The following is a 26671-nucleotide window of genomic DNA, read 5'->3' as shown; positions in this document are numbered from 1 at the left end:
TTTGGGCTAAGTTTGCCCTTGTATCTGTAACATATTAGATTACGTGTCGGTTAGTTAGAGTTTGCCTCGTGCACGGTTGGGATTATTCCCACGTTCGAAAAGTCTACGGACTATAAATATGTATCTAGGGTTTATGAAATAAACAACAACCAACGTTCAACACAATCAATCTCGGCGCATCGCCAACTCCTTCGTCTCGAGGGTTTCTCCTGGTAAGCACCATGCCTGCCTAGATCGCATCTTGCGATCTAGGCAGCATACGCTTATTACGTTGTTCATGCGTTGCTCGTGCTGAAGCCCTTTTGATGGCGAGCAACGTAGTTATCTTAGATGTGTTAGGGTTAGCATTGTTCTTCGTATCATATGTTGTCGTAGTGCAACCCTTATACATCTAGCCGCCCTTACACCTATCTTAGGTGTAGGGGCGGCACCCCGCTTGATCATTGTTTAGTAGATCCGATCCGTTACGGTTGCTCCTTGTTCTTCAAGGATTAGTTTAATATCCGCAATAGTTAGGCCTTACAAAGGGTTGGAGGATCCAGCGGCGTGTAGGGTGTAGTTTGCTAGCCCTAGACAGGATGTTCCGGGGATCAACCTCGTGTTGGTTTTTAGGCCCTCGTCTAGGATCGGCTTACGATCACCGTACGCGAGCGCGAGGCCCAATCGTGAGTAGGATGATCCGATTATGCGGTGAAAACCCTAAATCGTCGTAGATCGCTTTAGCTTTATCTTGATCAAGCAGGACCACCATATATTCGTACACCTCGTACGAATCATGGGTGGATCGGCTCTTTGAGCCGATTCACGAGACAACCCGAGAGCCGATCGAGGCTCGTATTTAACGTTTACGTGTATGCCATGCGAGAAACTAAGCGAGGCATTATCCAACACCTTCCCGACCGGGTATAGGTCAGGTGGCACGCCCTTGCGACAAGCATCGGACGTGTGACCAGAAGGCTTTGCGGGCCGTCGCTCGCGAGGGACCGGGGCCAGCCGCAGCCCTAGTTGTTCCCGGCTCTACGGTGTTGCCGGTCGCTGCGCCGCCGGTGGGTTTCGACCGCAACACATTCTCGGCACGCCCGGTGGGACAATCTTCGACATCCACCGCATCGCCATCTACATCCGAGATGGCGGAAAGCACTCCGGTCAAGTACGAGGATCTGACTGACGAGCTCAAGAAGAAGCATGACGAGATCAAGGCGGTCCTCGAAGCCGAACTCATCGGCTCTTTCCACAGAACCCGCTCCCATGGCATCAGATGGAAGGGTTTCTCACCTGAAGGTGCGCTCGATGGAGTGGACTTGTCCGCCCCATCGAAGAACGCACCAGTGTCGCCGCGTCGGGAGATCAACTTCATGGTGGCTCATTCGCCGCACCGCCACTCCGAGAGCCTCGGTGAACACTTTGGAGCGTGTCGCTCGCGCGTGGTCCAGGAAATCATGAGCCATCGGTATCCTCCGTCGGGACCAGCTGCGGGGACTTACAAAGGAGAGATGCCACTCCAGTCCCGTCCATCGCTGCCGTTCGCGTTGGCAGCACCAGAAGTGCCGAACTCATCGGCATACGTCGTCTACAAGATTGGTGGTGATCCTAGTGACTACCAATTCCTACCGGAGGCGCCCAAGGAGATCCCGCACGGATACACGTGCGCATACGTACTGCGACCGCATGCATCGGGCACTCTCAAACCATACTGCAATAGCAGGGGCCTCTGGAACAGCAGGAGGAGCGTCGGGAGCAGATCTTGAGAAGCAAACGTGGTTAGCTAAGTACGCCACTCCGACAAACCTCCAGAGCTCAGCTCCTGCAGTTGGCTCAGAACTGGAAAAGCAAGCATGGCTGGCTAAGTATGCCACCCCGGCACCGCGGATCAGATTTGTACAATTCTGAAAGATCAGTTCGGCATGATGCCGAAAAGGAAGACGTTAGGCTATACCAAGCCGTACCCTAACGAGTACGAATTGATCCCGCTACCACCCAAATATCGGCTCCCGGACTTTACAAAGTTTAGTGGATCAAATGGTTCCAGCTCCATCGAGCATGTGAGCCGATATTTGGCACAGATGGGCACGATCTCAGCATCAGACGAGCTGCGTGTGAGGTTCTTCGCACAGTCCCTCACAGGATCGGCTTTTCGGGTGGTACACATCGCTGCCACCGAACTCAATCCGGACTTGGAAGCGGTTGGAAGAGCAATTCCATGAGCAGTATCACTCAGAGGCTTCCGAGGCTGGCATTGCCGATCTAGCACAAGTACGACAGAAGCGCGGGGAAACAGTGTCAGAATACATCCATCGCTTCAGGACCGTGAGGAACCGATGTTATTCGGTTCACGTTAGTGAAAAAGAAGCAGTCGAGTTGGCGGTGGTGGGTCTCTAATCATCGATCAAGGACGTGGCCTCCCAAGCAGACTACCCTTCATTGGCGCACATGGTGCAGAAGCTGTCAGCATATGAACAGCGCCACCCAGATGTTTACCAGGACAAATTCAAGCGTGCGGTGGCCCTGGTTGATCACGACGAGGATGAAGGTGCTGCGGGAGATCGAGAGGTAGCAGTGGCTGAATGGACTCGAGCGGCAGGCCCCGTGTCCTGCAAATGGGTTAAGCCACAAGGCCCTCCAAAAGGGTTCGACTTCGACGTGACCAAAACCGAGCAGATTTTCGATCTCTTACTCACGGAGAAGCATATAAAGGTACCCGAAGGCCACAAGATCCCTACGGTGCAGGAGCTGAACGGAAAGCCATACCGCAAGTGGCATAACACGTTCACCCACACCACTAACGACCGCAGGGTGTGGCGTCGGCAGATCCAAATGGCGATAGAGAAAGGGCGATTAATTTTCAACCAAGTACGCCATGAAGGTCGACACACACCCCTTCCCCGCCGTTAATATGGTGGAGTATACTTACCATGGAGGGTGCCGGCCAGATTTCTCGTGCAACATCAACATGGTGGGACCCGGGCACCACTCGGTAAGGACGGAGATGAGGGCAGCTGCTCTCATAGCAAAGACACAGAGGAAGCCGCTCCACGCGATCGGCTCCGCCACGACGGCAAGCGCTACGTCACAGAGGGAGAAGTGAAGAACATAAGATATCAACGACCTCTCTCTGATCACCTCCTCAACAAGTATGTGGGTCAATACGACCAACGCCGGCGACACAACGACGATGATGAAAAAGATCGTCTGGCTAGGGACGACAGGAGACGTCGTCGGCATGATCACGACGAGGAGCGATATGCGTGCCACGCCAAGGAAAGGTCCAGGGAACAAGACGACGAGGATAGGCACTGGGACTGCCCCTTCTTCAGACACTGCTGGGATTCAGGAATGAGCCGATTGCCAACAATCGGCAACTGCACAGAATGCAAACAGAAGAAGAAGGATGCAGCTAACGTGTCTGTGTTCAAGCGCCTAGGGCCTCTCCCGCCTCGAAGCAAACGTGCTGAGTCCCCTCGGATGGAAGATCTTGAGGATTTGGAAGACGAGGGAGAAGAAGAAGAAGACAGGTACCACCGGCCAAGGTGGTGCCCTGATGGACTCAGCCGTTCCCAAAAACGAAGGGTTCAGCGTCTACGTGGGTTGGAAGAAGCTGAAAGGTTATACCTGCACACGTTGAGGAAGGCACGGCCTGATCTGGCCGCCAAAATTCAGCGAACCCTGGACGAAGAAGGTCGGCCACAAAGAAAAGAGTGGCGCCCCAAGCAAAGGAAAGCCGATGATGAAACATCGGCTGGCACAAACATGGTGTTCATCCTTCCAACGGAGTTTAGTGCTCCAGGATTAGACGAAGCACCTGTGGCACAACTTGATTGCGGCCCACGGCCGGTCATCTTTGAGAAGCCACGAGAAAGAAGCTACGGGCATCCGAAGGCCCTGTACTTGCGAGGTTACATCAATGGGCAGCCTGTGAACAAGATGTTGGTGGACACCGGAGCGGCAGTTAACATTATGCCATACTCCATGCTACGTCGGTTGGGACGCTCCAGCTCGGATCTAATCAAGACCAATGTAACACTGAGCGATTTCAACGACCACGCATCTGACGCACAAGGTGTTCTGAATGTGGATCTGACCGTAGGAAGGAAAACTGTCCCTACGACGTTCTTTATTGTCGACAGCAAGAGCTCCTATGCTTGTCCTACTAGGGAGAGATTGGATCCACGCCAATTGTTGCATTCCATCCACGATGCACCAATGCCTAATACAGTGGGATGGAGATGAAGTAGAAGTCGTCCACGCAGATGACTCAGCCGAGATTTGGACGGCTGGAATGAACGTTTGGGAGACATCAGGCCAAGAGCCACTCTCAGGCATCAATTTGGACGACTGCGAGCGCATCGACGTGACAAAGAACGGGGTTAGGCTGGTCTTATCCACCGGCCTGACCGTGTAACAAAAGCAAACATCGATGGACGAACGTGGCGATGCCGATCCAGGTGATCGGCCCCCAAGGATTTATGAAGGAACATTGCAGAAAACCTTCATCGAGCAAGCAACGTGGAGGTCGATTCCAGCAATCGGCCAAAATTATCCGCACCATCCATTCTGCCTGGGTTCAATGCCAATCTAATGGGCAATAGTGTTACGTCGGCTAATGAGCTAGAAGAAGTCCACACTGGTCCTAATCAAGCCGACGTTCGCATGGAGTGCCTTTGCTAATCACAGAGCCGATTTCAGCAGTTACCTGGCAGAATCGGCTCGGGGGGGCACCTAATCGGATGAACATGTGCAGTAAAACCTTGGCTAATCACAGAAGCCGATTTCAGCAGTTACCTGGCAGAATCGGCTCGGGGGGGCACCTAATCAGATGAGCATGTGCGATACATGTACAGTGAGATATTGGGGGCCGATAGAAAAATCGGCCCGTAAAAAAAATATAAGGGACAAAGCCGATGCACGGCCATCGATTCTAGCACAAATTGTATGGGATCTACCAGTAGCATGTGCAAAACACAAGGATCTCCAGCTCTGTGTCAGAGGAGTTCTACTTCTGAGCCGTTGTGTGATCATCTGCAAATATCGACTTTCAATGGAGGAGGGGTGATCGGCTTTGGCTGGCTCCGCATGATAGTTCTCTCGGACATGATCTAGCCCGGGTCCATTTGTCCGAATGGCGTGCCCTCGTCTCCGTTCGCCTTGACCGAGACTCGGGGGCAGCTGGCCCGGTGGATGCTCTGTTTTGGAAAGCCGATTGGGTGGCCATCGGCTAGTCCTGCGCCGCGATTTTCGACAAGGGTGGTGATCCGGCGGAACTCAAAACTCATTGATCGAAAGAATAAAGGATAGATCATGAAGGCTTGATGCGCTGACATCGGCTTTTTGAGTTTTGACCAAGATTGCAATCACCCCGTGGTCGAAGAGATGAAGGGCGGATTGTGAGAGACCGATACGTTGCCATCGGCTCGTTGAGAATCGGTTTAAAAGAAATCGGCAAAATCGAATTGGGGAAACTTCTTCATTAATGGACAGAATTTCTTACAAAGAAAGAGCCGATTGCTCGAAGAAGGAAGAACAAAACAAGGGTCTATTGACCAATCTACTACTGCTAGTCCTATACTAGTAGATCCTAATCTACGGGCCATCGCTGCCCTCGTCGTCATCCTCGGAGTTCTCATCGGTACTACTGCCGATGGGCTCCTCGTCGCTGCTCCCGTAGCCCTCTACGGGAGCTTCATCCTCCTCTTCATCGTCGCTGCTGTCGTCGTCCCACCACATGCGGAGGCGTTTCGCTGGCGGGTAGCCCTCGAGGGAGTCGTCGTCGTCTTCCTCCTCCTCTTCTTCAGAGGAGGGGCAGCCGTCCCAGGGGAACCGGTCATCCTCGCTTTCCGACTCCAGTTCCCCGTCGGCGAGGAATTGGAGATCTTCATCCCCGCTGGTCAAGGACTTGTCATCCTCGGACCAGATGGAGGAGGCGTGGCTTTCCTGGTCCCATTCCTCTGGGGCGCGGATGTCCTCCGGCGTCTCGCGGGAGGAGGAGGACCCATTGGAAAGACCGGAGGAGGATGAGGAGGAAGAAGACATGGTGGCGCAGGAGGGTTTTTTGGGTGCTAATGCGAAGGGGATGAAGAAGCAAACTGTGTAGAACGGTTAAATAAAGGGGATATGAGGGAGATTCAATGCCACAGCGAGTTTCGAGGAAGTGGTGCCCAACAGAAAAATTTTGCAGGCCACGTGGAGAAGTGGAAAGGGCAAGGCATCATGATGAAGGATTCTGCGGCAGTTCTGCTCTGCCACGACATGACCCGACGAAAGAAAGCATAATGATTTTGGAAATGTCATTTCCAAAACCAGGGGGGCATGTGTTATGACCAGAATTTGACCGAGTCAGAGGTGGGCCGCGATCAAGATGGGTTTGAAGATTATAAACGGAAGAAATACGTGAATCGGCCTTATATGTAAAGTTTGGGCTAAGTTTGCCCTTGTATCTGTAACATATTAGATTACGTGTCGGTTAGTTAGAGTTTGCCTCGTGCACGGTTGGGATTATTCCCACGTTAGAAAAGTCTACGGACTATAAATATGTATCTAGGGTTTATGAAATAAACAACAACCAACGTTCAACACAATCAATCTCGGCGCATCGCCAACTCCTTCGTCTCGAGGGTTTCTCCTGGTAAGCACCATGCTGCCTAGATCGCATCTTGCGATCTAGGCAGCATAAGCTTATTACGTTGTTCATGCGTTGCTCGTGCTTGAAGCCCTTTTGATGGCGAGCAACGTAGTTATCTTAGATGTGTTAGGGTTAGCATTGTTCTTCGTATCATATGTTGTCGTAGTGCAACCCTTATACATCTAGCCGCCCTTACACCTATCTTAGGTGTAGGGGCGGCACCCCGCTTGATCATTGTTTAGTAGATCCGATCCGTTACGGTTGCTCCTTGTTCTTCAAGGATTAGTTTAATATCCGCAATAGTTAGGCCTTACAAAGGGTTGGAGGATCCAGCGGCGTGTAGGGTGTAGTTTGCTAGCCCTAGACAGGATGTTCCGGGGATCAACCTCGTGTTGGTTTTTAGGCCCTGTCTAGGATCGGCTTACGATCACCGTACGCGAGCGCGAGGCCCAATCGTGAGTAGGATGATCCGATTATGCGGTGAAAACCCTAAATCGTCGTAGATCGCTTTAGCTTTATCTTGATCAAGCAGGACCACCATATATTCGTACACCTCGTACGAATCATGGGTGGATCGGCTCTTTGAGCCGATTCACGGGACAACCTGAGAGCCGATCGAGGCTCGTATTTAACGTTTACGTGTATGCCATGCGAGGAAACTAAGCGAGGCATTATCCAACACCTTCACGACCGGGTATAGGTCAGGTGGCACGCCCTTGCGACGGCATCGGACGTGTGACCAGAAGGCTTTGCGGGCCGTCGCTCTGAGGGACTGGGGCCAGCCGCAGCCCTAGTTGTTCCCGGCTCTACGGTGTTGCCAGTCGCTGCCCGCCGGTGGGTTTCTGACCGCAACAGAGTCTAGTCAGTAAATCTGGAGACTCAAGTGACTGCCGGTCCTACCATCTCAACCTCATGTACTATTGTCGTGCTGAAAATGTGAGGACCATTGATGGTTGTGATTACCTCTACAATGAACTGAAATGCTCTGTTCGCAACATGATGACTCCAAAATTTTCTCAGTATGTTCAGAAGCTCATCAATATTGTTGTGCCATCTCCTTACAATAAGAAAGATGAGGTAGTGAAGATGGATCCTTTCAATATTCCTCAACAAGGACACAAACTTGACATACCTGAGATGATGCCTTCGGAGCGAAGGACCAAGGAAAGACATGACCCGGCTGCTAGCTCTAGCTCCTCTATGCGCCCCAAGCGGGGTGCCTCTGCTTCTTGGCAAATCTGTGGCAGACGTGCAGGAATATAAATGATGTGGCTCCAAAGCCTTGCACTGAACCAGGAGACTGGGAGGCGCCAAAATGAGTTCATGGCTGCAAGAAACCATCATGTGCCTCCTCCTGGTCCTGAACTTGAGCCTGTGGTTGCTCCTACTTGGGCGATGCCTTCCATTGATGATAACATAATCCAGAACTTTGACCTCTCCCTGTTTGCTCGAGGTGGATCTTCACATGGTGGTCCTCCTCCCATGACTAGGTCTAGAGCTGCTCCTGCTTCTGATGCTGCTGGGTCTAGCTCCATTAGGACTGGAGATGATGAAGAAAATAAAGACTATGATGAAGAGGAGTCCACATCTCAGCACTTCTACTGATGGGAATGCTAGCTTTTCTACTCTATCCTACCTTTTTGGTGTTCCGGTGCCAAAGGGGGAGAAGAGAGTAGAGTCTAGGACTACGGGTTTCCTTGGATGGGTGTTGCCACTTGCACAAGCCATTTGATACTTTATTTGCTTCTTATGTGGCTTGTGCTATTTGATTTCCGGAACCATTTGCTACTCTTAATAATTCGTGTGTGAACAAGTTATTGTATGCTTAATCTCTATGTAGGATGATTATGCTTATTGCTTATATCTTGTTATATGCTTGTCCATACCACGCTTGTTTCCTAAATATATTCTCATGTTATACAAATGGTGCACTTTTGCATTCAAACGCAAATTCTCCAAGTGCATACATTATGGGGGAGCTGTCTTAATATCTTATATGGAATCAAGGTTCTAAGATTATCATAATATCTATATGTGACTCTAGCTCGGTTTGTCATCGTATACCAAAAAGGGGGAGATTGTAAGGGTATTTTATCCTTATCCATTATTTTGGTTACAATGACACCGTAGCTAGAGTAGTTGGACTAAGACATGCCTACAAGATTATTCTCAGGTATCAGTCTAACATGCATAATGGTGTATCGATGGAACAAGAAGGTGAAGGGAGACCCCCCACTTTGAAGAAAACACAGGAAGCTCAGGCCGGCGTACGGCCCGGCGGGACCGGGTGCCACACCGGCTGGTCCGGCGCAGACCGGCCCAGGCACTGGTGCACACCGAGCTAATTCCAGGGAGCCAGCATCTTTCGCCCGGTGCCAGCGTCCAGTTGCTGCCGGCTGGCCCGGCGCCCAGCCCGATGGCACCGACCCAGCACCGAACCATCCGGCGTATGTCGGCCCAAACACTAGTGACCACCGGAGCAAATGTACTGCAAGCCCGGACGAACGTTCGACACTGGCCCGACGCCTAGTCCGTCGACTGCCGGCCTGTCCGGCCTGTGGCCCGGTGGCACCGGGTGTGGCACCGGCCAGCCCGGTGGCAGGCCCGGCAGAACGGCCCCTTCGACAAAATGCTGAGCTGGACAAGTTGCCAACGGTCTGCAATGGCTGGATTTCAAGTGGACATATATATACCCCTTCTCCTACCTTAGAACGGTTAGGCACTACACTAGAAACTGTTCTTGAGCTCTCTCTCTCATACTCCATTGATAGAAACACCAAAAGTCTCAGATCTTCCTCCTCCTCCACTCAAACTCAAATCCCTCCAGGGAAAAGCTAGAGGATGTCTTGATCTATAGTTCCACCGAACCAAATCATGTTCCCCATTGTATTCATCAAGATACATGCTCTCTAGGGTTTCTTGGAAACCCTAGGTGGGCAAAAGCGTCCAGAAGCATCCAGGCTGTGGATTTGCTCCTGACAAGGTTGTGAAGGTTTGGAGGCTGCCTCAAAGTCTACCACAAGTGAAAGAGTTATTCCTTCGTGGGATAGTCTTAGGAGAAGAAGGTGAGCCTTCGTGGCGCTGGGGAATCCTTCGTGGGACCCCCACCTCTCCAAACGTGACGTACCTTCTTGCAAAGGAAGAGAACATGGGAATAAACCTTCGTCTCCGCGTGCTATAGGTTATCTCTAACCAAACTCTTTACTTGTGATATATCTACCTGTGAGAGCCTTCGTGCTCGAGTTACCTGTATCATCATATAGGGTGTCTCACCTAGTTTGCATTAGGCTCACCTTTATATTCCTCAAAGCCTAACATTGCAAAGAAAGAATTAAAATTTTTAGAAATCTATTCACTCCCCTAGGTGTACCATCTCTGAACTTTCACAATCATCACTAAAGAAAACTAAAATAATTTATTTAATTTTATACTTGTAGATGTGTAACCTACAACATGTTTGGTTGGGAGGAATTAGGGACATGGAATAAGAGTTGAAGTTATAAAGACTTTTAATCCATTGTTTGCTTGGAGGGGCTATTAATTAAGGAGGGATAGGAGAGGGAATTCACATATTAAAATCCCACTAATCTCACCTTCCCATTCCCTAGGATTGTCAAGCATGCTGCTAATGTGAATGTCAAGGGGAAATAAGCTCCCCCTTCATGTACCAATTTCCTTCCTTGTGATCCATTTGGAGAGGCATTGAACTCCCATTTCCCTTCCTTAGGATAACAATGTGATGATTTCCACGGCTAAAATGTTAAGCTACATGTAATTATGCGGAATTTCTTAAGAAAAGGAAGTAATTAAAGCCTAGGGGAAGTAAACATCCTCCATGGAGAATAGTGAAGAGTTGACTTAATGTTATTTTTTGTAGTAATGGACATGTAAAGATTTTATCCTTTTTTAATTAAGAAAAACCTCTAGATACCTACAAAAGTTGCGAAGGGGATATACTATCTGGGGTATGTTTCTAAAAAGGCTTCTTATTAAAAAAAGGGTGGGATTTGTAATACAATGCCCTTTGTGGAGCATACCATTAATGTTTTTAATTAATGTTGATACACCACCGTCACAATATTTCCACGACTATAGTTTTGACATGAGCCAAAACCTAATCAAACATGCTAAACATTTCTTAGCAAGCACAACAATATGACATTTTGATGCAGTAGAGATGTAATTACGCTCAATCATGGAAAAATATTTTATATCCATGCTAGCATTGCAAGCCTCTCCATGGCCATGCCCGTCAAAGACAATTTCTTGGAAGTTGCAACTCTGCATATTAACAAATTCAATGTCAAACTCATTGTGTTGTTTAGTGTAGAAGTTGCATACCTAAATATGTGGGAGCATATTGTGGCTAGATCCTTTTGAGCTCATGATCCCAAAGAACCAAGATATTGGGACCGTGGGGAGACATGGTTCCTCCTGTGACCATAGATTGAAAGCATCGAATTTGGTTCCTTTTAGTCCAGGCTAAGATCGTTCAAATAGGTCGACCATTATGAGCTAGTGAGTTTGTGGTGAAAAACAAACAATGTCTGAGCTAATCCATACTAGTGTTAGCCCCTTTGAATCATTATTGTTTACAAAAACTACGCTGCTAAAAAAATCTACAATTCTACAATATTTCTAATGAAAACGTTAGTTTATCATAACTTTGTGTTTTTACTTGTATGTTATATCTCAAGCTATTTAACCTCGTAAAACCTCAAACAATATTTGGTAACTCTCACTAGCACAGCGTGCTAGTTAGTCTTCCCATGATGCGGTTTTTAATGGTTTTTTCCCTATGGAGAGAGATGCGGTGCGGGAATCGGCCACCTCATGATGATATCATTTATTTTAGTTGCTGACAAACCATCAAACCAATTAGTAATCTATCCACACCGTTCGTCTCGACCAGTGCTACAAAAGAAGATCCGATGTTTTGGTTCGCTAAAATCTTTTTGAATATTCAATACAAAAAAATGTCAGATCATGTCATGTTTACATACTATATGGCATCTTGTCCTCTCATTTGTTGTATGCATATGTGTGGGAGCTTGGTCTGTACGTAGGCACCGCACGGTAAGTTTGATGCTTAATTCATTCGCACAATATTTATTTAGGCAAAATGATGTGGAATATTGTTCACATTTGGATTGTAGCTAAAATTTGTGTATTGATTTTATATGTAATGATCGTTAAATACATTTTTACTTCTTAAACCTTGCATTTTTTAATGTATGTAGTTTTGGTGAAAGTGATTGAACCGCCCCCTTCCATACGCTATTGGTCGTTCTTTGATAATTTCCTATCTCCGGTCCTAGTCAAGCTCTATAAGAGAGATTGAACAACACAGCTCGTTGGCAATATTCGGTGGGCCATACTAAAAATTTGGGCTAAGGTTGGGTTAGGGATTTTATAATAAAATTTTAGAAATAATTATGATGGACTTAGTCACAATATGAGAGGGCCAATTTTCCCACCATAAAAATGTATTTATGGTGTATTGGACATAAAGGGGTCAATCAGGTATATGCACATAATATTTAAAAATATGATCTTTCTTATATAGAACACCTGCTCCCTCCCAAGTGGTTGCAACCATGATTCGACCAAGCCCTAAGCCAAACATTTATTCCCCATGTAACCGGAGAAGTACCACATAGCAAGGCATAAGAAAAATATCCGAAAAAATAAATCAACTCAAGCTACAATAGTAAGTTTCCCGCATTATACTCAACCTATCCACTAAAGGAAGCGGAATAAAAAATATAGAAATTGGAAATTATACTAAGCTGAAGTGGGGCGGCGACACTCCTGGTTCTTGCCTTCATGGTACCTTGCCGGAGCATAGTCGCTGGTGGAGAAGGCGTTGTAGCTTGTGGCGAGTTCTCACTGGTGGGAGGCAGTTCAGCTTTGTAGGCTCACAGAGAGCTCCAGGAATGCATCAAGGTGGCTGAGATAGGCACAATGGCACATCGAGCATGGGCAGTGGTACTTGGAGCTAAGGTTCAACGCTGATTCAGTTGGCATCAAGCCAACAAGATTTTTTATCTTTTTATATTGTCTGCTTGATGGAATCTACTGCTTGGTGAATAAATGTTGTGAGTCATCTCTAAGATTGGTTAGGGCCGGGTTAATTGGCTTAGTTCATTAGGAGGCCTCCTGACACAACAATTGGTGGGCTGAAAATCCAGAATCATAAACCAAGCTCAATACCCACTTATACATAGTGAAGTAAAAAAAAATAGGCCCAGGCCAAGGCCCTGTGTGCTTAGGGCCCAGTTTCGAGCCTCCGCCTCCCCTCCCCTCCTATTTTATTCCATCCTCCTTGATCTCATCGTTGCCCTACCGTCTCGCTGCTCTACTCCCCATCGCCGCCGCCACATCTAGGTAGGCTCTTCTTGTCTCCCCTTCCTTGCCAACTACGCTCTTTCTCCCTCCTGCCACTTGCACCCCAGTTTGATTTATTACATTCCAGGTCTGACCGCCCATCGATAGGTGATCTCCACATCATCTTCACAATCGTCGTTCCGCAACTAGCCAACGATATAAGATCAGTGTTTGATGAACATCTTAGGTGGCTTGACTTCATGGATCTTGTAACCAAACAGAGGATAGAGGAGGTAACTTGATTTTTTTTACTTAAAACAAGTTTTTAGTTACCAGTAGCACTCTTCAAGGAGTGCATAATATTTTTATTACATGGGGCCACCGGCTGGATGGTGCGGATTTGGTTTATGGTTCAGGCGAGCGGCGGTGATTTGGTCGTTGTAACGTCGTACTGGTTGTAGGTTGGGGTGAGAGGAGGGGAAGGTGACTGGGCAGTGGGGCGGTGGCTCAGAGGATGTGGTGTAGCGAGGGTGCTAAGTGTTTCGCAAGATTCAACATTGGGAAAGTTGATTATATAGTTGCTTAGTGTATCATATTTTGTATCCCGTTCAATCTCAATGTTAAAATGAGCGTGTTGTCGAAAAAATCATGCTCTGGAAACTTTGCAATCTACATTGGCCGGGACAAATTATGGCGCATTACTTAGCTAGACATTTATAGTTGACTAACTGATGATATAAGTACATTGTGCTTATTCTATGATACACTCTATGAAATGGTTCTATCTCAAATAAACAACTAGAAATTTACTTTTTGTTCGCTGTCTCGAAACACTCTTGACTATTGTAGACAAAATTTACTTTGAGGAACATATGATCCTGAGTTTGTCGCCACTCTTTGTATCAATATTAGGTAACATACATGTCACATGTGGACGGAGCTTACCCTTGAAACTACCATATGATCCTGAGTTTGTCGCCACTTTTGTCATTGTTATTTCACTTGTGGGATGTATTTGTACCATGAGCTATTCCTCTTATGGTAATGAAAGATTGCCATTTCCTTTTCAGGATGATCTAGGGAGTGAAGTGCTGGCTCCAGATAATCAGAATGTGCCTTCAAATGCTGGCACAAACACAGATCCATGTCTTCCTCGGCAGTCTTCTTCCGCCTCCTCCAGGAGTGCTCTCGAGAGTAATGTCGAGCAGCATACACAACCAAATGTTGATGTTGAAAATTTTCCTGCACAGTCTTCATCGTCTACTTCTTCAAGTTCAGTCAAGAAATTCGCGGAGATAGTAGCAATCCAGGAGTCATGTATGCGTGCATTGATTGACCCAGACCAGGAACTTGCCTTGAGACTATGGAATCAGTCCCTTGAGGATATGAAGAATCACTATGCTCCTGATATTGAGAAGGCATTATCTGGGGAACATCAGCCAACTACAAATGCTCCTGGAAATGGAGGAATTTCCGTTGTTTCTCAAATTCAAGATTCTAGCGGCGGACTGGGCAGTATCCACAATTCTGGCCGTGTAGTATCCATTGAGGTCGATTCCCTTCTTGAGCAGATCAAGCATCCAATGGACCCTCATATGAGGCTTATTTATATCAAGGGTCACATACCTGCTATCAGGTGCACATAACTAATGATATCCTCAAGTTTATTATTACTCCGTATGTCCATAAGGTTATTTATCATGTCGTGTTATGTCTTCCTTGAAGTGCTTGCAATCTTATATTGCTAAATCACCATTTACCCTTTGGTGTACTGGACATGCAGTGTTGACCCAATTGGGAGCCGCTTTATACTGAAGAAACTTGACACGGCAACTACTGGAGAGATAATTATGCTCTATAACGAAATAATGCCTCACATCCACACACTGATCATTAATGTCTTTGCCAATAGTGTGATTCACAAGGTTTCTTACTCAGATACTCGATATTTGTAGAGCCTTTGATAATGTTGGGCTAGTCAAGCCGAAAGCGCATGTACTTACATTTTGTTTTTTATCAGCTTCTTGATTATGGACCAGCAGTCTACACTAGGAAGCTCGTCGGTAATCTGTTGGGGCATGTGTTAAACCTAAGCCTTCAGCTCTATGGTTGCCGAGTGATCCAGAAGGTAAACTGAACACTATGCCTTCTCCAACATTTCAGGTTGGGAAGAATTAAGACGTGTCTGTGGATTGCAAGGTTGTGATTTTTGATTTAGGAGGCTGTAATGTTCATATAAGTTAGAATATAATTTAATTATGTTATTCTCTTAGTAGTGTGCTCTTTATCTTAGATTTTTTTCAAAATGGGGATTAAAAACCCCGGCTTCTGCATCATGATGATGCACACAGCCTTTTATTAATAAGTTACGAGTACAAATTTTAAAACATCTCACGCCATCGCCCAACATTGATACAAGAATCAACCAGCGAAAAACAGAAAACAAAGTATGACTACACATCAACGTAGCCGCCTGTTATGCCGTCAGCCAACCTGGCACAACATATCCTGAGCAACCATCTAGAGCCGTGTGCATCCAGAAGCCATAGCATCTCGCTGCTCCTCCGGTGACAGTAGTGCCCACGGCTGAACCCAATGTGACATCATATGGATAACCTGCAAAAAGTAAAAAGATTATTTTTTGTTAAAGATAATATCATTCCTCACTTTCCATATAGACCAGCATAAGGCATAAACCCCAATACGGATAAAAGCCTTAGATTGTCTATCAACTCCATTTAACCAATTATCAAACATATTCGTAATATTGGTTGGAGGTGGAAGATTCATACGTGAAATTAACCGTACGCCATAGAAGTTTAGCTAAAGGGAATTTATGAAGAGGTGTTCAATAGTCTCCTGCTCTCCACAAAAAACACATTTCGTACACCCATTCCATTTTTGTTTAGTTAAATTATCTTATGAGAAATTTTAACTTTCCATAGATACTTTCTCAAAAAAAGTGTGTGGTCATTCATAAGATCCTCATACATAGATTTCACCACAAACATGCCACTGGTTGTCAAACTCCAAATAAAATGATCTTTCTCTCCATTTAAATTAACCATCATAAGTTTTTGGCATAATGTAACCATAAAGTCCATTTGTTACCTACCAACAGCTGTCTGAAACTGATACTCAGAGGTGTTTGGGCTAACACATGGGCTACCGTTACATTCTTGTGATGCACAATATTATATAACGATGGATATTGCTGAGCTAACAAAATTCTTCATAACCAAGTGTCTTCCCAAAAACGAGCAGTTGCTCCATTACCAACTTTGAAACTTCCTCTAGTAAAAAATTTGTTCTTAACCCCCATCAATCCCTTCCAAAAGGGAGAATCCATGGGCTTAGCTTTCACCTCAGATAAGTTCATTTGTCTTAGATATTTTTTTTGTAGCAATTTTTGCCACACCCCATCCTCATTAAGAAGTTTATAAAGCCACTTAACCAATAAACATCTATTTTTTAGTTCGATAACCTCAATACCTAAGCCCCCTTGTTCCTTGGGTCGGCAGACTATATTCCATTTTGCAAGTCTATATTTTCTCTTATTTTCATCGGACTGCCAAAAAAATCTAGACCTATAGAAGTTCAGTCGTTTCCTTACCCCCAACATGTATCTCTATAAAGGACAACATAAACATATGTAAGCTTGTTAAAACTGAATTGATAAGGACAAGTCTATCCCCATAGGATAGTAACTTACCTTTTCAGCATCCCAATTTACTTTCAAACCGGGTCTTCACTGGATACCAATCAAAATTTCTGATTTTTCTGTAATGGATAGGAATACATAAGTACCTAAAGAGTAGGGAGAGATTATCACATCCAAATATCTGCTTATACTGATCAGCCTCATCCTTCGCCTTACCAAAAAAAATCTCGCTTTTGTGGAAATTAATTTGAAGTCCCTGAGAGCTCTTCAAACAACATAGAATTAACTTCATATTAACAACTTTCACTAGATCATGCTCCAAAAATAAGATTGTATCGTCGGCATATTGTAATATAGAGATGCCACCCTCAACAAGATGAGGGATAAGGCCTCCAACTTGACCATCATCTTTTGCTTGTTCAATTATGATGGCTAGCATATCAACCACAATATTAAAAAGCATAGGAGACAGGGGATCTCTTTGTCTCAAGCCTTTTTTTGTCTGAAAATAATGACCAATATCATCATTTACCTGTACACCGACACTACCCCCTTGAACAAATTGTTTAACTACTTTACACCATTCCGGGGCAAAGCCCTTCATTCTCAAAGTCTGTTGCAAAAAAAGGCCATTTCACTTTATCATATGCCTTTTCAAAATCAATGTTAAATAAAACCCCATCCATTTTTGTTAGTTTGCAACTCATGAATGGTTTCATGAAGAATGATCACCCTTTCTAAAATATTTCTATCAGGCATAAATGCAGTCTGTGTTGGTTTTATAACTCTTGGGGCAATCCCCGTTATCCGATCTGTACCCACTTTAGTAAAAAAATTGAAACACACATTAAGTAAACAAATTGGTCTATACTGTCGTATTTGAACCGCATCCTCTTTCTTGGGTAATAATGTGATTACGCCAGAATTCAGTTTATAAATATGCAAATCCCCATTAGTGAACTGATCAAAAAGCGTCATCAAATCATCTTTTATTACCACCCAAATTTTTTGATAAAACTCCGCCAGGAAACCATCAGACCCGGGAGGTTTATTATGTTCCATTTGTGAAATCGCATCAAATACATCTTCCTTCGAAAAGGGAGCTATTAAAATCTCATTTTCAACAGCTAAAATATGAGGAATATCCTGCACTTCGTCCTCTACTAAAGAAATACCAGTTGTTATCGGTGCCTTAAATAGCTTCTTATAAAATTCAGTATTATAGACCTTCAAATTATCTTCACCAACAATGGTACATTCTTGTTGTTCTAGTTGAATTTTTTTTGTTTTTTCGATGCTTCCCATTTTCTATCTCGTATTGTTCCCCTTCTTGAATATGTTTAACTTTTGCTCTTTGAGCCCATTTAGACTCCTCTTCTCTTCTTAATTTATTTAGATCATCATTTGACTTTTTAAGAACTTCCCTTTCTACCAAAGTTAAGATATTTGTTTCAGCTTTCCCATCTAAATGATCAATAATACCTAGTAGTCTCTTTTTTTTCTTTTTTATACTTCCCGTTTTGATTTTTTGCCAATCCTTTAAGAAATTTTTGTATATGTCTTAGCTTATTCAACCAAATATCCATCGGATTCAAGCCAACCATAACCGACTTCCACTCTTTTTCAATCATATCAAAAAAACCTTCTTGTCACAACCAATGCAATTCGAAAGAGAGTTTTGCCTTATTACCCAAGTGTGCATTCACACCTGAATCAATAAGAATCGGTGTATGATCAGAATCCGCCCTTGTCAATGCACGAACAGTGACCAAGGGAAAATTTTGTTCCCAAGAGATGGAAGCTAAAACTTTATCTAACTTCTCATAAGTTGGTTCTTCTCGACGACTCGCCCACGTAAACTGTCTCCCCAATAAAGCAATCTCACGCAAGTTAAAATGTTCAATGATTGCATTAAAGACAAAAGGCCAACGAGCCTTGAAATTATCATTATTTTCTCTTCTCTTTTCCGTATAATATTTAAATCACCATCTACCAACATAGGTAATGTATCATCAATAAAGCAATCTCACGCAAGTTAAAATGTTCAATGATTGCATTAAAGACAAAAGGCCAACGAGCCTTGAAATTATCATTATTTTCTCTTCTCTTTTCCGTATAATATTTAAATCACCATCTACCAACATAGGTAATGTATCATCCTCACATGTTCGCGTTAATTTCGCCAAAATTCAGCTTTATGCGCGTCTTGGACAGCCCCATAGACCGGCACTAAAATCCATTCAAAACCATCTCTTTCACATTTAATATGAAGCTTTACACAGAAATCTCCTGTACTCACTTTTAATACCTCAAGAATATCTGAATTTATTTCAACTAAAATGCCTCCAGATCGACCATGAGGTGGTAAACAGAACCAAGAAAATTTGTACCCGCAGTAAGTTGATTCAAAAAAGGAATAGAGAAATTAGATCTTCCAGCCTCCAACAAGGCTACAAAATCTAATTTATGCTCCCTAATTGCCTCTTTGACAAATAAATGCTTAGCAGTATCACCAAAACCACTAGGATTCCAATTTATTCCTTTTAGATTCTGCATGAAGAAAACTATTTTTTTCTCCTCCTAGTGCTTTTTCGAATATTAGGAGTATCATATATTTTTCTAGACCTAGTCTTCTTTTCCTTTACTACCGCTTTAGATGTTCCAATTGATCATCTAAATCCAGTGGGATGCCCTCATTCTCAAGTAAATCCTCACACGAAGTAGACACTTCTGACATTACAAGAGTCGAAGCACCTTCTTCCTTATTCACATTCTCCTCCATATTTTTTTGGAAAATCATTAAAATTCGTTCCTCTTCTAACAACTTAATTTCCTTAATAGATTTTACTACCTCCCCTTTGGATTGCCCTAAAGATATTCCCAAACGATCCACCTTATGAATAATTTCAGAATCAGGTATATTATAACAATAGAATACTTTGGAGGTAAAGGCTTACCTGTATTAGATGAAACATCCCTCATTTGTGCATTCAACATTGCCTTCTCCATTTGGGGCATGTCCACTCCAGGCTGGCAACCCAACCTACTACTAGTACTCACATCCAATGAGGCCTTAGGAATTTCCCTAAAAGCAATAACCTCCTCCATGGTAGGTCGAGCTGACATATTTTCAGATGAGCAATCCATTAGAGATAGAGAAAATAGAGACTTGGCATTATTTGGTGAAACACAAGAAGAACCCGAAGACTTACCATCAGCCCTAGGAGATGAGACAATCCCCATCGAATCCTAAAGACCCATGTTAGTAGGCCCCTCCCTCGTAGTCATCAACACCTTATTCGTAATATCCCCCTTAGTTTGTTCCAATGAACTAACCATGGTAGACTTCAAAACCGAACCTGCATCACAACAATCATCTTCATCAAGTAAAAAGTTGCAACTAAAATCTGACCCAAAATGCCCAACATTACCCACACTATAACCAATTTTATCTTTTGTATTATTAGACATGCCCTTGTCTACTGAAAAACCATGCACGGATGATCCTGCAGCAGAGCCAATCATTGGCACATGATTGCCGCTGACAGCTTTGTCCGGACCTGGCCCTCCAACGTCAGGCGTCGGGATCCTTTATCTTAGATAGCTTCTGCTGTAAATATCATGTCTTCTCAAATGCATAAATTAGTTTAAGTTGATTATGGTTTGTCCTACCTAAGTTTGTACCATGATATATAGCTGTGTTGTTTCGTAGCGAGCTTGATCACTAATAATATCTCTTCCTTCAGGCTTTTGAAGTAGCCGACACTGATCAGAAGATAGAGATGGCCAAGGAGCTTGGTAGCAACCTGCTGAAATGTGCTTGTGACCAACATGCAAATCACGCCATTCAGAAATGCATAGAGTTTGTGCCACCACATCATATCCAATTCGTCTATAGAAGCTTATGTGGGAAGGTCAAGATGCTATCCTCCCATACCTTTGGATACCATGTCATTCAGGTTGTTAGAATGGACATCGTATTTGTGGGTGCTTCCTACCTTTTGACATTTGTTTGTATTTGTTCATTACTTATCCCTTTCGTCCTTGTGAATTTCCCAGAAAGCGTTGGAGTTCTGCAAGGATCCGCAAATGAAGCATGCGATTGTCACGGAGATTCTCGAATCTGTCAACGAGCTGTCGGTAGACCCATATGGAAACTTTGTTGTCCAGGTAAAAGTGTGGAGTGATTTGCAATTGATGACTAATAACCCCTCAGCGGAACGAAGACTTGACCTCTGTTTTACGGGCATATTGCAGTACATTGTGGAGCATGGAGAGCCCCATGAAAGACAAATTATTGTGCTGAAATTCGATGGACGGGTTATGGAGATGAGCCACCAGAAGCACTCTTGTATGGTCATCGAGAAATGCCTAATCCACGGCAGCTACATGGACCGCAAGCGGATCATAGTTGAGATCCTCTGCGCCGCTGGTGGCACAACTGCCGATCATCTACTGGTCTGCCTCTTGAGATCTTACCATCCACGGTTACTCTTACGACATGCGTAGTAAGATGTACATGACTAATCTTGTGTGGTTGCCTCATGCATGTCGCAGGGTATGATGGTCCACGAATATGCCAACTTTGTGATACAGAGGATGCTTGAGGTGGCGCTGGAGTGGCAGGTCGACGTGATTGTGAAGCTGGTGAGGCGTCACGAGGCCATGCTGGCCAAGTACCCCCACGGCAGGGACGTGATAGCGCAGGTCGACAAGGTCGTCAATGCCAGGGCGGGGCTCCCCGGCTCCGCTGCACCAGCACCACCCCAGTCCCCCTAGCTGTGGCCTCTCTCTTTGCCTGTGTCCATTCTTCATTCCAGAAGCTGCGGTGGTTCGCAGAAACTAAACTCTGTTGTTTCCGTGTAATAAGGGGAGAAGTAAACTACAGCTTCCGCTGGTCTTAAGACTTGTCAGGTCTGTCGTCAATTTTTTTTTTGTTGCGAATAACAGGTCTGTCGTCTATGTATGCGACTATGCACTATTTCGTCAGAAATCAATAAGTTTCAGACTTCTAAATTGTTGGTTCGTTTCATCTTGCATGCATGCTTTGATTTTCTCGAGTTAGCTTAAAAACATGCTCAATAAATGTAGCTGCAGTCCATCCAGGTTTTGGATTCAGAAGTATATAAAGCTATTGATAGAGATCCATAGATCATTCAGGCTGTGGTGGGCAGAATGTGATGAGGTATCGGTTGGCCTTGCAGCGGTTGAGGCTGGAGGCGTCGTCGAAGGCGTAGCTGTATGCCTTGGGGCAGATGGCCTTGAACAGGTGCGAGAATATGGTGGGCTTGCACGCCGCCGGCGTCCCGTACTCCCCCGTGCAGCAGTACTTGTCGCCGCCCATGGCCCGGCACGCGCTCCGGCACCCCGCCACCTTCCCTTCCCGGTCCCTCACCTCCAGCGCCGACGGGCAGCACACGTTCAGGTCTGCCCCGCACGATGCCACGCCGCATCCGCGTCCTCCGCCAACCGGCGTCATGGACACCGGCGCGTTGAACCCATCAACCAAGCTCACGTCATAGAAATGCATCGGCGACTGTCGGGTGCCCAGGGTCATCTCCACCACTGTGGCCGGGATGGCGCCGCCTGCGCCGGCGCAGCGGAGGACGCCGCCACAGTCTCCAGTGGCACAACTGCCGAGGCCGCGGGAGTCGAATGAGCAGCCGCGGCGAGGCCACACGCGGCCTGACCACCCCACCGGCACGTCGAAGGTGGTCTCCTCGCCGGTGCCGAGGTGGAAGCCGCCTGACTGCGGCGTCGCGTGGCCGGCGGTGGCGAGAATGCCCGGCCACACCGATTCCGCGCAGTTGTTCACTATGATGAGATGTATGCGACCATCTGCTGCCGCGGCCGCTGCAAAATATCAAACAAATCAAGCCTCTACAAGCACAGCACCTTAGTAGGTAGGTACCAATTCTGCACTGATGAAGAGCTAGAGGATGGTGTTTGCTTACGAGTTGTAGTGATCACCATGCCGATGATGACACCGATGAGGACGAAGAGCTTAGGGGAGGCCATGGCGTGTGTGTTTGGCTCTGAGCTGGAACTTGGGAGTAGACCAGGGAGTGTAGTGGTCTTAAGTAGTATAGCCATATGCAAATTAAAATTGCAAAGCAAGATATATCAGATTTGACAGTTGAACAAATTGTTAAGTAGTACCCCTGTTACTTTGTTCCTGCAGGAGCCTTTACTTTTCCTCCTTTCTTTGTCTCTTCGATGCCTGAAGCAAATAAAAGTATAAGCTAGCTCCAGTGCATGCTCAAGTAGCTAGATAGGCTTGTGGATAAACTGTTTCTAAAGTTCCAATGGAACTAGGAAATGCAAATCTCAACTTCAAACTATTTATGCAGGTGCGTAATCTCTGAAGATTAATTCTTCAGGCTCGCTGCTAGCTCAACCTCATTAGTGAGCGAGCTAGTGGTTCTATCTCCTGTAGCCGACAATCAGTTCAGAGATAGAGCAGAGTCTAAAGGTATATGTTCCCCTGCAAATACCAACCTTTTTTCCTTTCATCATCGTCTTCTCTTTTGGGGATTGCTCTCTTCTTCCCCAGGATCTATTCCTTCCTTGTGATTTGGGTTTCTTGCTTTAGTTTCACCTACTTGTCTACTTGATGTGTTGTTGGTTTGGATAATTAATGAAAAGAATGAGCAAGCAGTAGGCCCAGTTCACGACCATATCGGAATCTCAGTTCCGTCTCTTTTGCTTTGTCATGTCTATCTAATGAAGGTGCGCGCGTTTCACAATAGTATCAACTTTATTCATCGCAAAATATAATTAACCATGTAATGTTCGGTAGTCGCGCTTTCCAAATCAGAAAGGCAAACTCTTAGAGTGATTTTACTGGCGCTGATGATGAGTTCCGTTTGCTTTAATTCCTTCTGGTTGAAAAAGGGAAAACCGTGATTTACACAAAAAGATTCAACTCTGAAGATACAGTTCAGTTATATCAAATCAGTGGTTCTGGTTTATAATGATAGATACATATTACAAAACACAATTATGGAATTATCCACAAAAGGTAGCACAGTAATGAATCTAGAAATCTAGAGTCAATAAGCACGCACAACACAAATACATATGCGTACCGTTTGTCGGATTGAACACAAGCAGTAAGTAAATTTGTCGGATTAGCTACAGTGCAGTTGAGAAGTAATTACAATCCTGAATGGTATCAATCAGCTTAATTAACTAATTTGATCAGTTAATATGTTGTGGTGGGACTTGTATGTGTGTGGGGCTTTATGTATCTTCATTTTTCCTGTGATGTTGGCGTGCCAAATAAGCGGCGACTGACCGCTGCCCTGTTGCTAACTGTACTGTCACCATCAGTGATCTCAAATGGAATCACTGAAATCGGACTCCCCTGCATCTGGCCAGTAGTACTGTAGTTGTAATGATGATGATAATGATTCATGGATGATGGATCATTCTGCAAACTTGTGTCAAGTGCTTTCATCATCTTAAAGCACCCCTCGGCCTCGTCGTCCTACATAAATTTTAACACTTACATGATCAATTAAGTGTCCAATAGGAATCGACTAGTTGTGTTAAGATATTGCGAATACCAATTTACCTGTTGGCATAGTAGAGGAGCAATGAGATGGGCATGATCCTGAAGTATGGCCACACACCTGAGTGCAGCGGCGGCAAGCATAGAGGCGTCAAATCGGAGAAAAGAGGGATCTGCATTCACGTCAAAAATCAACTACGTACCCATATGTAATTAAGAAAAATCGATGAAGGAAAGTAAAGAATCAAAAGAGAACCAGTAAAATGAGTTGATTGATGATTAATTAACATATCCGGGATCAAATGGATGGTTCAGGAAATTCTAATGAAGCGACACGGTCTAACCATATAGATGATAATAGTGGCATGGTCGTTCCATATAAACCTACTAGAGGCCATTTTCAATATCTCAGTATCAAGCTAGAACGGCTTTAATTTTTAAGACAGGAAAACCTCATCCTTTGGTGCACACTAGCGGATGAAGCTCAAACTTCTCTCGAACTAACCTATTTAAGCTTTTTAGAACACAAAGTTCGAGTATTTGAGTTACCTGAAAGAGATCGGAGGAGGAGGCTGGTGCAATTTGAAGCAGTGGTGGGGAGGGGGAGGAGGTCGAGGTAGGAGCAGGGCGTTACGCAGGCGAGACGCCATTCGAGCGCCTTGAGCAGCGCCAGCTCCATGTCCCGGATCACCGACGCCCGAAACGAATGACTCATTACCTCCTCCATCTGCATCACGCATTCACGCATCATATGATTTTCCATGCATGCCGATCGACGAAATGCATTAACTAACCTTGGGAATTCAGATTTATAGATCTATATCTATGCATCCCGAGAGTAATCACACGGTGCTTGTGATCGAATGTAAAAGGGGTCGATCGGATCCGGCCAGTACTATAACATGTACAGACACGAGTGCACGCACGTACCTGTAGATCGTGCAGGGACGGTATGCTGACCTCGTCCAGCTTGCATGCGACAGAAAGGCACGCCACGCTCAGCAGTTCCACCATCCACACCTCCCAACTCTGCAATGACATCAGTTTAATTGAATCAGCAAAAACAATTCCCCCATAAAATTAGCAAAATGTAGCTTTAAAAAAAAGGAATTGTAGATGATAATTGTGGGACTAACGAGATTGCAGTGTATGGACAAGAAGCGATCGAGGTAGTTGACTGCGTTGAAGGCCGTCGCCGCCGCCAGCCCCAGGCGACCGAATGCCTGCAGAATGTAGGTGTTGAAACAGCGACAATTAGAGCCAGTAAAGAACCAAATCGACAAATTAAGGAGATTGAAACTCCAAATGCACGCAGTTAAGGCCAGATATCCTCCCAACTTAACATACAGTCCGTAGTTACGTACGTAGATGATGTAGCGCACGGCTTTGGACCTGGCGCCGGACACTCCGCCGCCGTGCTGGTGGCCATGGTCGAGGAGACGGTGGAGGTAGCCCGTCGATCGCGCCGGCGCGTAGCATCTCTCCCTGGACTTGTGCTCCATCACAAGGTTCAGATCAACCGCCTGATGCGCGTGATCGCCATCATCTTTTGATCCGGCGCCGGATGATGGTGAGATGGGCGCCGTCGGTGGTGGCGTTGAGTCGTCGGCGAAAGGGTCTTCGTCGCAGTAGAGGAGGAGGCTCTCTTCGTCGTCGACATCCATCTCTCCGGTCGGCTAGCTGCACATGCATGCATGCACAGGGCGGCACTGTGTCTGTGTCAGTGTCCTGTAAATATAGGGAGGAGCTAGCTAACTAGCGAGGAGCCGACGAAGAAGACGATCTTGTACCTAGGAGCAGCAGCGAGTTAATGGAGTTGGATACGCGTGTATCGGGCAAATGGGTCCGAGATGCTGTAGCGGGATTTTTGTTTCTTAGTTTTCTTTTCTTTCTTTTGGCTGTGTGCATCCGTAGTGCCATTAGGGTGGTGCGTTGTTGCAGAGGCTGGGTGTAATTGGTATCTCTCGATATTAATATATTCCCTTTATCGAAAAAAATCGGGCAAATGGGGAATGCACGTACGCACGTAGTGGATGGTGCCTGCCTTAAAAACCGCACGGCGTGACGTGGCCGGCCACCACCGGATGTGTGGGGTCGTTAATGCATGGACGCCTGCTTTCTCTCACTTGCAGGCAGATCAAAAAAAAAATCAGTCAGCTAAAGAATAGCAGCGTGATCGATATTACAGAAACAGCGGGTGGGGAACTCTCAATCGATTGAGAAAATCACAGTAGCTTAATTCTCGGTGGAGTGATATAGCATCATACATAATATTGTACAGTATTAGATTGATATCATCGCCATAATATTGTATTAGATCAAAAAAAATTCCCGGTGTGAATATTGTTTCGTAGGTGTGCACCATGCATTTCTCTCTGTTACAATCCATATATATGTAACTCAAACATGTCGACCGCAACTAACTTGCAACTGAAACTTTTCAGTTACAATCTGATTTTCAACTGAAATAATCTAGGTTACACTCCCACTTGCAACTTCATGAATCTCTATGCAATTCAACAATTCTAAAGTTGAATAAGATCTAACGTAATTA

The 26671-nt window shown here is 45.4% G+C and overlaps 2 protein-coding genes across 2 annotated transcripts; one reads left to right on the top strand and one right to left on the bottom strand.

Annotated features, from left to right (window-relative positions):
- The first annotated feature begins 13965 nt into the window (after positions 1–13965).
- On the top strand, positions 13966–21383 carry LOC124696214 (pumilio homolog 1-like). The gene is made up of 8 exons (XM_047228974.1): positions 13966–14421; positions 14494–14579; positions 14727–14868; positions 14964–15071; positions 20351–20563; positions 20664–20774; positions 20862–21062; positions 21162–21383. The coding sequence occupies exons 1-8, from the start codon at positions 13966–13968 to the stop codon at positions 21381–21383; spliced, it is 1539 nt and encodes a 512-aa protein (XP_047084930.1).
- Positions 21384–21665: 282 nt separating this feature from the next.
- On the bottom strand, positions 21666–22969 carry LOC124699166 (thaumatin-like protein). The gene is made up of 2 exons (XM_047231512.1): positions 22559–22969; positions 21666–22457 (listed from the first exon to the last, which is right to left on the bottom strand). The coding sequence occupies exons 1-2, from the start codon at positions 22695–22697 to the stop codon at positions 21757–21759; spliced, it is 840 nt and encodes a 279-aa protein (XP_047087468.1). The 5' UTR covers positions 22698–22969; the 3' UTR covers positions 21666–21756.
- Between the last annotated feature and the right edge of the window lie 3702 nt (positions 22970–26671).

The sequence above is a fragment of the Lolium rigidum genome, chromosome 3 (assembly GCF_022539505.1).
Source record: "Lolium rigidum isolate FL_2022 chromosome 3, APGP_CSIRO_Lrig_0.1, whole genome shotgun sequence".
In the NCBI taxonomy this organism is placed as follows: domain Eukaryota; kingdom Viridiplantae; phylum Streptophyta; class Magnoliopsida; order Poales; family Poaceae; genus Lolium; species Lolium rigidum.
This window is presented reverse-complemented; position numbering and strand designations above follow the sequence as displayed.

Coding starts and splice junctions, on each gene's coding strand:
- LOC124699166 (XM_047231512.1), bottom strand. CDS start 22,697: ATGGCTATACTACTTAAGACCACTACACTCCCTGGTCTACTCCCAAGT. Junction 22,458..22,558: donor CATGGTGATCACTACAACTC/GTAAGCAAACAC, acceptor GATATTTTGCAG/CGGCCGCGGCAGCAGATGGT.
- LOC124696214 (XM_047228974.1), top strand. CDS start 13,966: ATGAGCTATTCCTCTTATGGTAATGAAAGATTGCCATTTCCTTTTCAG. Junction 14,580..14,726: donor GGTCACATACCTGCTATCAG/GTGCACATAACT, acceptor CTGGACATGCAG/TGTTGACCCAATTGGGAGCC. Junction 20,775..20,861: donor ATGGAAACTTTGTTGTCCAG/GTAAAAGTGTGG, acceptor GGCATATTGCAG/TACATTGTGGAGCATGGAGA.